Source organism: Vulpes lagopus, chromosome 4 (assembly GCF_018345385.1).
Source record: "Vulpes lagopus strain Blue_001 chromosome 4, ASM1834538v1, whole genome shotgun sequence".
In the NCBI taxonomy this organism is placed as follows: Eukaryota; Metazoa; Chordata; class Mammalia; order Carnivora; family Canidae; genus Vulpes; species Vulpes lagopus.
The window spans coordinates 56,810,670-56,828,690 of record NC_054827.1 but is presented as its reverse complement, the minus strand read 5'-3'; the positions used below and the strand labels follow the sequence as shown (position 1 = coordinate 56,828,690).

The following is an 18,021-nucleotide window of genomic DNA, read 5'->3' as shown; positions in this document are numbered from 1 at the left end:
TGTTGGAGGGGAAGGGGTGACGGGCACTGAGTTGGACACTTGATGGGATGAGCACTGGGTGTTTTTCTGTATGTTGGTAAATTGAACACCAATAAAAATTAATTAAAAAAAAGAATATATCTGCTTCAATTGAAGTTCCATTTCCCTTAATGACAAGAGAAGTTCTAGTTATAACATGTCAAATTTACTTTCTATCTACTTGCATATAAGAATAGAGCATGTCCTTCATTTATAACATACTACCATGACAATGTTAATTATCTCTTTACCATGTAAACTTGGCTTTGATAGCTATGAAATCTATTTTTATATTGATTTGCTTTTATTTTCACATTAATCTAGGTATAAAGTTCAAATTAATAAAAGTGATATTTTTGCTCTGATGATAAGCAATTTACGTATTTATAATTCAGGAAGAAGCCTCATGAAATTGTAATTGAAAATAACCTTAAATAGAAATAACACGAGGTCTTGAAACACTGAAATCAAAAACAAATACTAAATTCTTTGCTTTATAGGACTCTTTTGGAACATCTATGAATACAGTCAGTTCAGCAAGTCTTTCAACACTGTACACAGTGCATCTATAGCACCATTCAATATGATGCAACAGAATCATACCCTGTTCAAGTAATGAAAGAATCTATCTAGCATCAAAGAGTAATCAATTTTCATGGGAGGAGTAAATTAGGCCTGCATGGTTTACATCTGATATTAGCTCAGTTCGGCAAATATTACTTGCATACAATCTGATCATTGACAGGATGCCAATAATAAATACGGTAACTGTGTCTGCCCTCTCCCCCAGCATCTCACACTCTGCTATATTTTAGAATACTATGATAAAGACTTCATTGGAAATATTCACACAGTGTAATGGGTGTTAAAAAATGTGGTTCATTCTGGAAATTCAGAGAAGTCTTCTTGTTGAAAGTTGCATCTTAACTGAATCCTAGAAGATAAGAGACTAAGGAGGTGAAGGGTAGAGAGGATATTGTGGTTGGAGAGAATATCCTGGACAAAAGCATGTCAAATACGCAGAGCATGTCCTGGGAAATAGGAATAATTTGTATTATTGGAGCACAGAGTGCAACATGGGAATGAGAGGATGTAAGACTGCAGAGGTAACAGGAAGGGCACTATATTTCAAGATAACACCTTGGACTTTAGGCAATGTAGCACCATTAAAATGTCTTAGCCACAGGTATGATATGGTCAGATTTGCACTTTAGATTTAAAATTAGCAAAATGCTTCTTCACAAATAGAATTCAATAAATGCTAATGGTATTGGTGAGTCAGTGTCACAATATATTGATCCCCAAGCCAAACAATAAATCTTTTACTTCGTGTGTGTGTGTGCACGCATGCATGTGTAGAACACAAACTACAAGTAACTGGGACTCTTTTATATTACACAAAGTTAAATATGTAATTTAAATAAAAAAACTTGAGTAGACTTCCAAAACCACCTATTTCTCTGCCCAGCTAAATTGATCTAAACAGAAATTCTTAGTAATTTTAGTGACTTCAGGTGTTTTCCAAAATTTATATCCACCCAGAAACTCTAAACATGGCCTTATTTGGATATTTATTATATCTTTTCAGATATAATTAGTTACTTTAAGATTAGGTCAACCAAAGCTAGAGGCATCACAATTCTGGACTTCAAGTTCTATTACAAAGCTGTGGTCATCAAGACATGGTGGTACTGGCACAAAAACAGACACAAAGATCAATGGAACAGAATAGAGAATCCAGAAATGGGCCCTCAACTGTATGGTCAACTAATCTTCAACAAAGCAGGAAAGAATATCCAGTGGAAAAAAGACAGTCTCTTCAACAAACGGTGTTGGAAAAACTGGACAGCCACATGTAGAAGAATAAAACTAGACCACTGTTTTACACCGTACACAAAAATAAACTCAAAATAGATGAAAGACTTAAATGTGAGACAGGAATCCATCAAAATCCTAGAGGAGAACACAGGCAACAACCTCTTTGATCTTGACCACAGCAACTTCTTACTAGACACATCTCCAGAGGCAAGGGAAACAAAAGCAAAAATGAACTACTGGGATTTCATCAAGATAAAAAGCTTCTGCACAGCAAAGGAAACAATCAACAAAACTAAAAGGCAACTGACAGAATGAAATAATATATCTGCAAATGATATATCAGATAAAGGGCTAGTGTCCAAAATCTATAAAGAACTTATCAAACTCAACACTCAAAAAATAAAAAATCCAGTTAAGAAATGTGCAGAAGAAATGAATAGATATTTCTCCAAAGAAAACATACAAATGGCTAACAAAGACACATGAAAAAATGTTCAGTATCATTCAGCAACAGGGAAAATACAAATCAAAACCACAATGAGATACTATCTCATAATGGTCAGAATGGCTAAAATTAACAACTCAGGGAACAACAGATGGTGGTAAGGATGTGGAGAAAGGGAAATTCTTGTACACTGTTGGTGGGAAGGCAAACTGGTACAGCCACTTTGGAAAACAGTCTGGAGTTTCGTCAAAAAGTTAGACTTTTTGCTCTATCACCCTACTAGATATTTATCTTAAGGATACAAAAACAGTGACTTGAAAGGGCACATGCTCCCAATGTTTATAGCAGCACTATCCAAAATAGGCAAAATATGGAAAGAGCCCAAATGTCCATGGACTGATGAATGGATAAAGATGTGGTAAATATATACAATGGGATACTATTCAACCATCGAAAAGAAATCTTACCATTTCCAACCACATGAATGGAACTTGAGGGTATTATGTTAAGTGACAAGTCAGAGAAAGACAAATACCATATGATCTTACTTATATATGGAATCTTTTAAAGATTTTATTTATTTATTCATGAAAGACACAGGGAGAGAGAGAGACAGAGACACAGGCAGAGGAAAAAGCAGGCTCCATGCAGGGAGCCTGATGTGGTACTCGATCCTGGGACTCCAGGATCACACCCTGGGCCGAAGGCAGACGCTAAACCATCGAGCCACCCTGGGATTCCCCTTGTTTGTGGAATTTAAGAAACAAAACAGGTGAACACAGGGGAAAGGAAAGAAAAATAAAGCAAAATAACCAGAGGGGGAGAAAAAGCATAAGACACTCTTAACCATAGAGAACAAACTGAGGGTTGCTGGAAGGGAGGTGGGTGGGGGGATGGAGTAAATGGATGACGGGTATTAAGGAAGGCAGTTGATGTTAAGAGCACTGGATGTGATATGCAACTGATGACTCACTGCAATTCTACCCCTGGAACTAATACTACGCTATGTGTTAACTAACTACAATTTTTACTTACTTACTTACTTACTTACTTATTTATTTATTTATTTATTTATTTATTTATAATTAACTACAATTTAAATAAAATCTTGAAAGAAAAAAATTAGGTCATAATGGATTAGGGTGGATCTTAAATCCAATGAATGGTATCCTTATAAGAGGGCCATGTGAAGATACAGACTCTAAAAAACAGAGAAATGAAGGCCGCATGAAGACACAGACCCTGACACACAGAGGGGGAAAAAGGCCATATAAAAGCGAAGACAAACACCAGAAAGATGCACAAACATGTCACAGAGCACGAAGGATTGCCAGCAACCGCCAGGACTCAGGGAGACAAATGAAACAATTTCTCCCTCTGCACTTGTAGAAGGAACCAATTCTCCTAACACCTTGATTTCAGACTCCTGACCTCCAGACCTGTAGCTGAACAAATCCTGTTGTCTGACACCACACAGTCTGTGGTGCTTTGCTAGGACACCCTAAGAAACATATATACAGGTCAGGACCTCTGGCCCAGGCAGCATGGGAACAGCGCACGGCATTCTGTGGTCCCTGTTAGAGGATAATCCCACCTGCGCAGCATGGAAAGGACAAAACGCTGTCCTCCTATTTGTCCTTGGCTTCTCTTGACACTTTTTCCTGCCCTAGTCTGGTGCTTACTTTCCACCATGATTTGCACTGGGTGATATATCTAGGCCTTATTGATTATCCATCCAAACTGAAGGCATATACAAAAATTAGTTTAGTTGCACGTACCTTGGTTTTTCCCAAGGCGCTGTCCTTACGCTTATGAAGACTGATTAAAAGCTAATATAGTATTTGTCGTCAACAATGCTACTGTTTCCATCAGTACGCCGTGCGGGGCTTCTGTAAAATGAATGTTTGAGTACTGCAGCCATAAATGATTTTAAGAAATTATTAGACTGAGACTTCTCCCTTCGGCTTCATGTAGTCCCTCTGATATGGAGTAAGAAGATTAGCATTGGTGTTTTGGGAGAAGGTTTACTGAGTCAGAAGACGTGGGGAATATCTCTAAGTTTTAAAAATAACAGCATGCACTTGATTCAACTAAACTTGAGGGAAAACCAAATGTAGAGGGAGCAGAATAATTTAAAATGAGTTTAGATTCATTGAAATGGGAACTCATACTATCAAGACAAGTCAGGAAACAAACAGTAGAAGCCCTAAAGGCTTCAAAGTAGTGGCCTGGAACTAACCTTCTCCACCTGGAATAAAGTGAACTTTTTATTTGCAACCTTGAGAAGTACCAAATTTCTCAGGTGACAAAGTGATCACAGAAGAACTGCACAGAGGAAAGATGACAAACACAAGGGGGATTGCAGGAGCCACACATTCCAACAAAAGCAGTGCTCATGCTGAGATGTCTCGCTAAGTTCTTCCAGCAAAATTTGAAGTAAAAGAAGTTCAGCCCCATTCCCTAACCTGGAACTTCAAGACAGACCTCAGATAAATCCTCTAAGGGGTTTCAAGAAAGATGAGAGTTCACTTCCCTCCCTCACAGGAGTGATTGAAGCCTAGTTTCTCCTTGCTGGGACCCTAGCGTACACAGTGCTAACTCTTTAGAGGGCAAAATGGAAGGGTGTTTCTGACTTTTCGACCTCAAATATACACAGTTCTCCTTCTCATTGAAAAATCAAAGTTCTTGACACAGTAGTTCACGAAGGTAAAAAGAAAACAAACAAACAAACAAACAGGTGGCCGTCTTCTAAGGATCCACTCTAGTCTGAATTCCAGTACAGGTAAATTTAAACCACAGCATCTTTAGGAAAGTTGTCCGTCACAAATATGTTTAATGTGTATTTTTTTTATTCATAAATGCATATTTTTCTTGGAAAATATATAAACACAATTGGCATTCTTCAAAAACAGATAAATAAAAATAATCTAAACTGGACATTAGTTAGGAAAATGGCCCAGTTAGGCATCTGCTTAAAGAAATGACTAGTTATCAACTCTTTTTGACAATAAAGATTGTGTGCAGGATGATTAAATCATCATTCTCCAAATGAAGGGGGAAAAAAGTCTGAGAATGCCATTTAAAAAAATAAATGCTGTAGGTTCTTTAAACTATAAAAGAACATGGAAGAAAAATAAGAAGCGCCAACCAACACAGTAGCCCAGCAGCCGTACTATTTATTTATTTATTTATTTATTTATTTATTTATTTATTTTTATTTTTATTTTTATTTTTTATTTTATTTTATTTTTATTTTATTTATTTTTTTTAGCCATACTATTTAAATACAAATTCAAGCAATGGCCACAATAGCCAAACTGTGGAAGGAGCCTCGGTGTCCATCGAAAGATGAATGGATAAAGAAGATGTGGTTTATGTAAAATTAAACACAATTTAAAATTTGGTTCCTCAGTTGTCTCAGCTACATTTCAAGTGTTCAACAGCCAAACGTGACTAGTGGACTACAGCAGGGCAAGGGCATTTACATCATTGGTTAAAATTCAACTGAAGAGCACTGCTCTAGAGCTATTTTTGTATCTTTTCTCCCCTAAAATGATATTGATACTTGCATAGTTTCCTGTCCCTGCTATACAAATTGCCCCAAACTTGGTGGCTTAAAACAACAGCTCTGTTCTCTCATAGTTTTGGAGGCCAGAAGTCCGAAATTAGTTTCACTGTGTCCAAATCAATGTGTCAGCAGGAACTCAGTTCCTCTGGAGGCTCCAGGGAGAATCTGCCCTTGTCCTCTTCCAGCTTTTGGTGGCTGTTGACATTCCTTGACTTATAAACATATCACTATTTCTGTTCCACAGTCACAGAGCTCGCATTTTCCTGCCTGTGAAGTCTCTCTGTGCCCACCTCTCAGAGAAATAGAACCCACTGTACTTAGAACGCCCTTGGAAAATTCGGGATCATCTCCCAAGGTCACGATCATTAACTTAATCCTATCTACAAGTACTCTGCCTAATTAAGTAACACGTACAGTTCCAGGGCCCATTATCCAACTTACTACAACCAACCACAGTGGTATTTTTCAACTTCCATTGTACTCCATTTTATTTTATTTATTTTTTATTTTTTTCCATTTTATTTTATATTGCCAACTCTTCATTTACTCCACTGGCACCTACTGGTATAATGTTAATAACCTTTTCTTAAAGTGTAAGATTCCCTCCCACCACCACCCAGAGAGGCTTCTACACTAGAAAAGCCTAGCTTCCTATTTAGCTTCATATATATATATATATATTTTTTTTTTTTCCATTCCATCTTGTGATTGCCAAAGCCCAGACTAAATGGAGAAGGCCGCAATAGCACTAGTTCACAAGGTAACAAATCCACTAGCAATGACTGTTGACTGCGCTGTCCTGTGTTAAGCCATGCCTGACTCACCCCACACAATTGGCCTTTGGGCAAGCTGCATCTGCCCTTATATTGAATTCAAAAGTAACTCCATTGGGGCAGCCCAGGGGGCTCAGTGGTTTAGCACCGCCTTCAGCCTAGGGCCTGACCCTGGAGAGCTGGGATCGAGTCTCACGTCGGGCTCCCTGCATGGAGCCTACTTCTCCCTTTGCCTGTGTCTCTGCCTCTTTCTCTCTATGTCTCTCACTCATAAATAAATAAAATCTTAAAAAAAAAAATAACTCCATCGGTAGTGTTAGCTTTAAAATTATTATTTTTAAAGAAAGCCATCTCAAAAATAAGACAACATGTCTGGATATTGTAACAAGAATAAAATAAAAGAGAGAGAGAGAATTGTCTATAAAAACTACTCAAAAACAATTATAAAATAGATAAATAAAAGACAACCCAATTAAAAAAAACAAAACAAAACAGGGAAGGGTCTTCAACAAACACTTCAAAAAAAGAGGGTATGTAAATGAACAAGAATAACCTCTGTAAAAATCAGGAAATCATTCACTAAAACTAAAATGAGATAATGAACACCTACCAAAATGGCTTAAACCTTCAAATCAATATTAAGTGCCTAAATTTGTGAAGCAGCAGGAATTCTAGCTATGGAAGTCTAAGTTGATACAACCACTTTGGAAAAAATTTTATCATCATTGACAAAAGTTAAACATACGTATATCCTAACTTAGTATTACCCTACTCTAAGCCGACACCCCCAAGGAATGTTTATAGCACTTCTATTAAAATAACCAAAAACTGGAACAATTCAAATGTTCATTAATGTAAAATAATTGTAGACTATTCATACAGTAGAATAAGAGTGTCAATGAAAATAATCAAGTACCTTCAACAACAGTGTGAATAAGTCTTACAATTATTAGTTTGAAGAGAAGAGGTCAGATGGGAAAAATATATATTTTAGGATTCCATTTTTATGAAACAAAAAAAATTTAAAACAAATCTATGAGGATAAAAATCAGGTTTATTTTTACCTTTAAAAAAAGCAGTAGTAACTGGGAGGGGTCCTGATGGGTGCTTCTAAGGTGTCAAGAATCCAAGGTAAATTCTTTTATTGACTTAAGTGATGCTCACATTGTTTTTCATTTTGTTGGAATTAAGGAGTAGGAAAGTAGAACAATAGTTGTGAGGTCTGGCGTTGTACCAGACTCACTGGTTTTTGTTTTCGGTTCTATCACTCAGGCAATGTGTTTCTGGGTGAATTTTTAACTTTCACTATTTTTATCCTAATAAATATTACTATGTTAATTGTCCCAGCTTGTCTCCCATTAGCATCTTTTCCTTATTCACTGTGTTATTACTAACATTCAGCATATTTCATGACACATAAAAAGTTCTCAGTAAGTAATTATTAATAAAATAAATTACACACATCATGGCTTCCATGAAGAGTATTACATATTTTTCATTTACTGAAAGCTGAACATGCTCCTTAGAAAATCCATCATGCAGAGAAAAAATACCACATTTTGTCTTGGTCTTTCCAATGTGCTGACAGTTAGAATATGTGTGAATACAGAGTTCTGTATCCATAATGCCCAGACCACATGGTGAGAATCCAAATTTATGTCAAGGCTCATCTTAGGCTTCTCCTAACAGGTTAAATCTTCCTCCTGAAGATCTACATTGTCCCAAAGAACCAAATCTCTATGTCTCTCTATTCATTATCTTTTCTATAATAAACTGATAACCAAATAAAATAAACAACTCTAGAATTTTTAAATGATCCCCATGGCTTCTTTGTAGTAAGTAACCAGTTCAGTCTGTACTGTTGCCCATGAATAAATAAATATGATTTGGTTATCATGACAGCTATTATTTTCACTAATCTCTCTAACTAATTTGTACAGAGATGACAGCGTTAGATATATATTATAAACTACCAAATGTTTGGTTAATTTTAAAAAGCTTGCCAGTAGGTCATTGGCCATCTTCTGGTTATAGTGAATTATTATTTTTATGGATCTATAGGAAGGATAGGGGATAGACTAATAGCAGACTCCTAGGAGGAGGGAAATATTTTACCAGAGAATTCATGTTCTAAAACCAGTATTTGCAAATCATGTGTTTGCAGACTGAATCTGTACTAACCAGGGCCTCAAAATAGCTCAAACAATCTAATTCTGTGTTGGCACTGCCATCACAGAAGCAAATAAGCAAGGATAAATCTTTGGTAGATGAATCCATCACCAATTTTGGCCTGAAAGATATTCCGCAGATGAAGTTTGAAGAAACTAAGGTCATAGTTAAGAAGATGGAGAAGAAAAGGGTAGGCATATAAGAGGGCTGTAAAGAAGAGAGAAAGACAGAAGAGGAGGGGAACACTACTGGTAAAAATTTGTAGTGGCAAGACAGAAGAGCTAAAATCCCCAAAAATCCATATATTGGAGTCATTAGACATATATATATATATATATATATATATATATATATTGCATTAGACACACACACACACACACACACATAATGCATTTGAGAAATACAAAAAAAAAAGAGTTTAAAACATGATTAAAAGAAAAGAATTACTTTAGGTGACCAAGTCAATTATTAAAAGGAGCAAATAAAACTCACAGACATAAAATATCACTGACATTAAAACTTAGTGGTTAGCTTTAAAACGGTAAAAGATGAAACTGATGGGAATTGGAAGGCAGGTCTCAAGAATGCATTCAAAATCTATCACAAAGAGTCAAAATGATGGATAATACTGTAAGTTTCTGCTTTTTAAATATTGCATAAGACTTTGGGCAACCTAATTAATAAGCTTTGCCATTATAGTCTACTGACCAAAAATCACTTTCCAAATCCTTCGCTTAAGGTATTTTTATATGTGTGTTTGTGTAAAGATGTAAAAATGTATTTATAAGATACAAACAAACTTACATATTATCTATATATAACAACAAGGTAGTTTACTGTCAGAGAAAGCAAGTAATGTTAAATAATCACAAATAAACAAGTTACTGAGAAAATGAAGATGACAAAATCCACCACAAATTTCAACAGGTACTCACAATAAGAACAGCCGTAGACTTCAATTCTGAGCCCAATGCGGCCTTCTCCATTCCAGTCCAGAGGTACTATGCGCACGTAGCGGGCAATAACTGGATGCTGTAAATCATGCCGGACCACACTGTCAGAGTTGATGTTTCCAGGAAATGCCTGCAAAAAAAAAAAAAAAAAAAGAGAGAGAGAGATTTAAAAAATTCAAGAAAAATGTACTTGGGAAACAATCACATTCTCTGTGTGGTAAAATAGAACTAAATTTTCTTACCAATGGCAGTGTTTTATATTTTCTACTATAAATAATTTGAACAAAGCTACTATACTTCCTTTTTGTGAAAGCGAGTCTGGTTTTAAGTGGAAACTAGGTCAAAATTTCTACGGGTCCTTTCAAAGGTGAAAATGCACATAAATTAGAAGAATGAAACACTATTGGGTACCCACTGCAGTATCTAGTAAATATTTAAACTATGAGTTCTAATATTTTGCATTTAAATTATAATTTTTCAGACTCCAACTATATTTCTTGCTTTTTCAAAATCTTCTCTATATTATCTTCCCATGCCATCATAATTTGAATTTTTTTTCAACATCAGTTCAATAAAAAGAACAACCAAATATGTTGTGCAAGTGGCCAGCATTTTCTACCTTTTATTTGCATAAACACATTTACAGAGTTTAGGAGTCAATCAGAAATGTGTCTCTTCTATATTTTTCATTACACAAGATTCTGTCGAAAGAGTGACTTCCCATAAACCTTATTTACATTGATAAGTTTACACTGTTTATGTTTTTTCAGCAGAGAACAAATGGATTTTCTTCGGGCATGGCTATCATTCATTCAGGAAACATTAGTAAAACATCAATTCCATAGTAAGTATCAAGCAAGATAATATGGGGGACATAAGCTGTCTAAAGCCATAGACACTACACTCAAAATGATCACAATCTAATAATAGGGAAAATGTCAGTAATAAAATTATAATTCAAGGAAGATTGAAAGCAATTGACAATCATAATTTAGAAGATTTAAGGCAAATAAATGAAAATTACATGTTTGTTCCATTTTAAAGCTTTTTTAAGATGTTACTTATTTATTTGACAGAGAGAGCACAAACAGGGGGAGCAGCTGGTAGAGGGAAAGGGAGAAGCAGGCTCCCCACTGAGCAGGGAGCCTAACATGGGGCTCAAAACCAAGACCCGGGCCCAAGGTAAGCACTTAACTGACTGAGTCACGCCCATTTATTGCATTTGAGGATATACTTGCCGTAGTGCCAGGTGATGGTATATAAATATTTATACCACTACTACCAAGTAACTCCTTTGGGCCTCTATCTCTGAGACATTTATAGTCTTTTGAGGCCTGAAAGAAAACAAAACAAAATAGTCTCCTATGTTTCTCCTCTACTCCAAAACTTCACTGACACCAGATGTGTGGGGTTTCCCACACATCAAGAAATGCTCCAATTCTCCATGAACACCAGCTAGAGGTCCTATAATTTAACTCAATTCTGACACTACTTGAAGATAGAGTCAATCCCACAGGTGAGGGGAGGAGTCCCACAAGACCACCTCACTTCAGATGCCAATCTCAAGTCTAATTTTTCACATCTGCTTCTGACAGACCAGCTATAAATAGGTTCCCATGATCTCCTTCTCAGTTCTAATTATTTGCTAGAATGGCTCACAGAACTAAGAAAATCAGTTTACTTACTAAATCACTCAAATTACTAATTGCTTTATCATAAAAGGATACAACTCAGCAATGATCAGAGAGAAGAGATGCACAGAGCAAGATACATGGGAAGGGCTTAAAAACCTTCTCCAAGGGGTGCCACCCCCCCAGATCACCTACATATTGACCAGTCCAAAATACCTCCAAACACCAACTTCAGAGAGTTTTATGGAAGTGAAAGGATTAAATCATTGGCCATTGACGATTAAACTCTCCAGAAGTCTGGATGGTTCCATTGCTAACCAGACTCCCTTCTTGTGAGTATCTACAGGCTTTCCAAAAATCACCTCAAGCATAAACTCCATTGTGGTTCAAAGGATTTTATTATAAATAACGATAAAATGAATACCCATTTCACCTTTATTGCACTTATCACTTAAGAAAGTGTAAGGGCTTTAGGAGCTATGTGCCAGGAATGATGGACAAAGACCAAAAAGTATATTTCTTATTATAAGTCACATTAACATAGGCCTAAAATAATATGTGAAAAAAATGCAAAAGGCAAGATTGAAAGAAACTACAAAAGTGCATGATATAGGTAGTAATTCCTGTAATATTTGGAGTTCTATGAAAACTATGCAAACAGAAAAAAAAGAGAGAGACTGTAGCTGGACAGAAGGGCAGAATGATGTTAGGGAGATAGAGGCAACTGTAGTAGGGCACAGCAAAGAACAGATTATTCCTGGCTCAGAGAAGGAACTCAGGTCTAGGCCTTAAGACACTTGGGGCCTAGACGTAGTCATGCTGACATTTTGTTCTGAATGAGTACTCTTCTAGGCCTCAATTTTTTTTTCCCATTCCTTCTCCCTATGTCTCTCTCTCTCTCTCTCAAAAAAAAAAAAAAAAGGCTTGGCTGGCTTATTTGCACAATCCGTTTTAGATCTAAAATTGTGCATGCCCTAAACACATGAATTAAGCATATTCAAAAATCGGTATTAAGAGATATGTCTAATTGGAAGGAAGTGTGCATAGTGGAAAATCATGGTTGTTTTAGCAAGTTCTAATTATGGACAAATAATCTAGCATGCAGTTTCTGAAAGAAATGATAGAATAAGAGCCACATTTTTAGGAGTTCCTGGGTGGTGGAAGATCATATTGGGGGCAAAAAGCCTAAGAACCAGCAATTAAGGATCAATGCCAATGTGGTGGTAAGGGACCACCCAACTAGGAGGTCTCTTGTTAATGGGGTTTTAGACCACATGGAGGATATGGAGAAGGACTTGACAACAGCAGCAAAGCAGAAGTTGCTGAAGATTATCTGGTGGAAGGAGCTCAGGAAAGGAATGGCAAAGGCTCAGAGTACACCAAAGATCCTCCTGATCAAACGCTGCCTTCAGAACATAAGTCCAGATGGCGGAGGAGTAGGGTCCCTAAGTCACCCATCCCCACCAACTTACCTGGATAACTTTCAAATCATCCTGAAAACCTAGGAATTCAGCCTTAGATTTAAAGAGAAAACAGCTGGAATGCTACAGTGAGAAGACTTCTTTCAAGTACAACTTGTTTTTGGCCACTCTGCACTGAACAAAATGACTAGAAGGAAAAAACTCACCACAAAAGAAAGAATCAGTCTTCTCTCCCACAGAGTTACAAAATTTGGACTACAATTCAATGCCAGAAAGCCAATTCAGAAGCACAATTATAAAGCTACTGGTGGCTCTAGAAAAAAGCATAAAGGATTCAAGAGACTTCATGAATGCAGAATTTAGATCTAATCAGGCTGAAATTAAAAATCAATTAAATGAGATGCAATCCAAACTGGAGGTCCTAACGATGAGGGTTAACAAGTTAGAAGAATGAGTGAGTGACATAGAAGACAAGTTGATGGCAAGGAAGGAAGCTGAGGAAAAAAGAGAAAAACAATTAAAAGATCATGAGGATAGGTTAAGGGAAATAAATGACAGCCTCAGAAGGAATAATCTGCGTTTAATTGGGGTTCCAGAGGGCGCCAAAAGAGACGGAGGACCAGAAAGTGTATTTGAACAAATCATAGCTGAGAACTTCCCTAATTTGGGAAGGGAAACAGGCATTCAGATCCAGGAGATAGAGAGATCCCCCCACTAAAATTAATAAAAACCGCTCAACACCTCGACATTTAATAGTAAAACTTGCAAATTCCAAAGATAAAGACAAAATCCTTAAAGCAGCAAGAGACAAGAGATCACCAGCTTTTATGGGGAGAAGCATTAGGACAACAACAGACCTCTCCACAGAGACCTGGCAGGCCAGAAAGGGCCGGCAGGATATAATCAGGGTCCTAAATGAGAAGAACCTGCAGCCAAGAATACTTTATCCAGCAAGGCTCTCATTCAGAATAGAAGGAGAGATAAAGAACTTCCAAGATAGGCAGGAACTGAAAGAATATGTGACCACCAAACTAGCTCTGCAAGAAATATTAAGGGGGACTCTGTAAAAGAAAGAGGAAGTCCAAGGAAACAATCTGCAAAAATAGGGACTGAATAGGTATCATGATGACACTAAATTCATATCTTTCAGTAGTAACTCTGAATGTGATCCCATCAAAAGGCGCAGGGTTTCAGACTGCATAAAAAAGCAAGACCCATCTATTTGCTGTCTACAAGAGACTCATTTTAGACATAAGGACACCTACAGCCTGACAATAAAAGGTTGGAGAACCATGTACCATTCAAATGGTCTTCAAAAGAAAGCTGAGGTGGCCATCCTCATCAGATGAATTAAAGTTTATCCCAAAGACTGTAATAAGAGATGAAGAGGGACACTATATCATACTTAAAGGACCATTCCAACAAGAGGACCTAACAATCAAGAATATTTATGCCCCGAATGTGGGAGCTGCCAAGGATATCAATCAATTAATAACCAAAGTTAAGACATACTTAGATAATAATATACTTAAACTTGGTGATTTGAACACAGCTTTCTACAATTGACAGATCTTCTAAGCAGAACATCTCCAAAGAAACAAGAGCTTTAAATGATACACTGAACCCTGAACCAGATGGATCTCACAGATATTTACAGAACTTTACATCCAAACGCAACTGAATACACATTCTTCTCAAGTGCACATGGAACTTTCTCCAGAATAGACCACATACTGGGTCACTTGTTAGGTCTGATACCAAAAGATTGGGATAATACCCTGCATATTTTCAGACCATAATGCTTTGAAATTAGAACTAAATCGCAAGAAGAAGTTTGAAAGGACCTCAAACACATGGAGGTTAAGGACCATCCTACTAAAAGATGAAAGGGTCAACCAGGGAATTAGAGAAGAATTAAAAGGATTCATGGAAACTAATGAGAATGAAGATACAACTGTTCAAAATCTTTCGGATGCAGCAAAAGCAGTCCTGAGGGGGAAATACATCGCACTACAAGCATCCATCCAAAAACTAGAAAGAACTCAAATACAAAAGCTAACCTTGCACCAAAAGGAGTTGGAGAAAAAACAGCAAATAGATCCTATACCCAGCAGAAGAAGAGAGTTAATAAAGATTTGAGCAGAACTCAATGAAATCGAGACCAGAAGAACTGTGGAACAGATCAACAGAACCAGGAGTTGGTTCTTTGAAAGAATTAATAAGATAGATAAACCATTAGCCAACCTTATTAAAAATAAGAGAGAAAAGATTCAAATTAATAAAATCATGAATAAGAAAGGAGAGATCACTACCAACACCAAGGAAATACAAACTATTTTAAAAACTTATTATGAGCAGCTATACACCAATAAATTAGGCAATCTAGAAGAAATGGACACATTTCTGGAAAACCAAAATTGCCAAAACTGGAACAGGAAGAAATAGAAAACCTGAACAGGCCAATAACCAAGGAGGAAATTGAAGCAGTCATCAAAAACCTCCCAAGACACAAGAGTCCAGGGCCAGATGGCTTCCCAGGGGAATTCTATCAAACGTTTAAGGCAGAAACCATACCTCTTCTACTAAAGCTGTTTGGAAATACAGAAAGAGATGGAGTACTTCCAAACTCGTTCTATGAGGCCAGCATCACCTTAATTCCAAAAGCAGACAAAGACCCCACCAAAAAGGAGAATTATAGACCACTATCCCTGATGAACATGGATGCAAAAATTCTCAACAAGATACTAGCCAATAGGATCCAACAGTACATTAAGAAGATTATTCACCATGACCAAGTGGGATTTATCCCTGGGATGCAAGGCTGCTTCAACACTGGTAAAACCATCAGTGTGATTGATCATATCAGCCGAGAAAAAACAAGAACCAGATGATCCTCTCATTAGATGCAGACTAAGCCTTTGACAAAATACAGCATCCATTCCTGATCAAAACTCTTGAGAGTGTAGGGATAGAGGGAACATTCCTCAGCATCTTAAAAGCCACGTACAAAAATCCCACAGCAAATATCATTCTCAAGGGGGAAGTACTGGGAACCTTTCCCCAAAGATCAGGAATGAGACAGGGATGTCCACTCTCACCACTGCTATTCAACATAGTCCTAGAAGTCCTCGCCTCAAGAATCAGGCAACAAAAAGAAATAAAAGGCATTCAAATCTGCAAAGAAGAAGTCAAACTCTCCCTCTTCACCGATGACATGATACTGTACCTAGAAAACCCAAAAGCCTCCACCCCAAGATTGCTAGAACTCAAACAGCGCTTCGGAGTGTGGCAGGATACAAAATCAATGCCCAGAAATCGGTGGCCTTTCTATACACTAACAATGAGACTGAAGAAAGAGAAATTAAGGAGTCAGTCCCATTTACAATTGCACCCGAAAGCATAAGATACCTAGGAATAAACCTAACCAAAGAGGTAAAGGATCTATACCCAAAAAACTACAGAACGCTTCTGAGAGAAATTGAGGAAGACACAAAGAGATGGAAAAACACTCCATGCTCATGGGTTGGAAGAATTAATATTGTGAAAATGTCAATGCTACCCAGGGCAATTTACACATCCAATGCAGTCCCTATCAAGATACCATGGACTTTCTTCAGAGAGTTGGAACAAATCATCTTAAGAATTGTGTGGAATCAGGAAAGATCCAAATAGCCAGGGGAATATTAAAAAAAAAAAAAAACATAGCTGGGGGCATCACAATGCCAGATTTCAGGTTGTGCTACAAAGCTGTGGTCATCAAGACAGTGTGGTACTGGCACAAAACAGACACATAGATCAATGGAACAGAATAGAGAATCCAGAAGTGGACCCTCAACTTTATGGCCAACTAATACTCAACAAAGCAGGAAAGACTATCCACTGGAAAAAGCACAGTCTCTTCAATAAATGGTGCTGGGAACATTGGACATCCACATGCAGAAGAATGAAACTGGACCACTCTCTCACACCATACACAAAGATAAACTCAAAATGGATGAAAGATCTAAATGTGAGACAAGATTCCATCAAAATCCTAGAGAACACAAGCAACACCCTTTTTGAACTTGGCCACAGCAACTTCTTGCAAGATACACCCATGAAGGCCAGAGAAACAAAAGCAAAAATGAATTATTGGGACTTCATCTAGATAAGAAGCTTTTGCACAGCAAACAGTTTAGCTTTTAGCAAAACTAAAAGACAAACTACAGAATGGGGGAAGATATTTGCAAATGACGTATCAGATAAAGGGCAAGTATCCAAGATCTATAAGGAATTTATTAAACTCAACACCAAAAAAAAAAAAAAACTCAACACCAAAGAAACAAACAATACAATCATGAAATGGGCAAAAGACATGAAGAGAAACCTCACAGAGGAAGACATGGACATGGCCAACACGCACATGAGAACATGCTCCGCATCACTTGCCATCAGGGAAATACAAATCAAAACCACAATGAGATCCCACCTCACACCAGTGAGAATGGGGAACATTAACAAGGCAGAAAACCGCAAATGTTGGAGAGAATGTGGAGAAAGGGGAACCCTCCTGCACTATTGGTGGGAATGTGAACTGGTGCAGCCACTCTGGAAAACTGTGGAGGCTCCTCAAAGAGTTAAAAATAGACTTGCCCTACGACCCAGCAATTGCACTGCTGGGGGTTTACCCCAAAGATACAGATGCAGTGAAACGCAGGGACACCTGCACCCCGATGTTTCTATCAGCAATGTCCACAATAGCCAAACTGTGGAAGGAGCCTCGGTGTCCATCAAAAGATGATGGATAAAGAAGATGTGGTTTATGTATACAATGGAATATTCCTCAGCCATTAGAAATGACAAATACCCACTATTTGCTTCGGCATGGATAGAATTGGAGGGTATTCTGCTGAGTGAAGTAAGTCAATCAGAAAAGGAGAAACCTTATATGGTCTCATTCATTTGGGGAATATAAAAAATAGTGAAAGGGAATAAATGGAAAGGAGAGAAAGTGAGTGAAAATATCAGTGAGGGTGACAAAACATGAGAGACTCCTAACTCTGGGAAATGAACAAGGGGTAGTGGAAGGGGAGGTGGGTGGCTGGTGGGGGTGACTGGGTGACGGGCACTGAGGGGGGCACTTGGCAGGATGAGCACTGGTTGTTATGCCATATGTTGGCAAATTGAACTCCAATTTAAAAAAAAATAAAAAAAAGTGTAATCATCTGACCAGAGGAACAACACTA

At 37.4% G+C, this 18,021-nt stretch overlaps 1 protein-coding gene across 1 annotated transcript in view; it reads right to left on the bottom strand.

The window, feature by feature from the left end:
* The window catches only part of CNTNAP2 (contactin associated protein 2), a 1,951,553-nt gene that overhangs the window by 1,128,552 nt on the left and 804,980 nt on the right, over nucleotides 1–18,021 (bottom strand). The window contains exon 4 of the mRNA XM_041753355.1: nucleotides 9,727–9,874. Within this exon, the coding sequence (XP_041609289.1) occupies nucleotides 9,727–9,874 (148 nt within the window). The remainder of the gene's footprint in view (nucleotides 1–9,726; nucleotides 9,875–18,021) is intronic.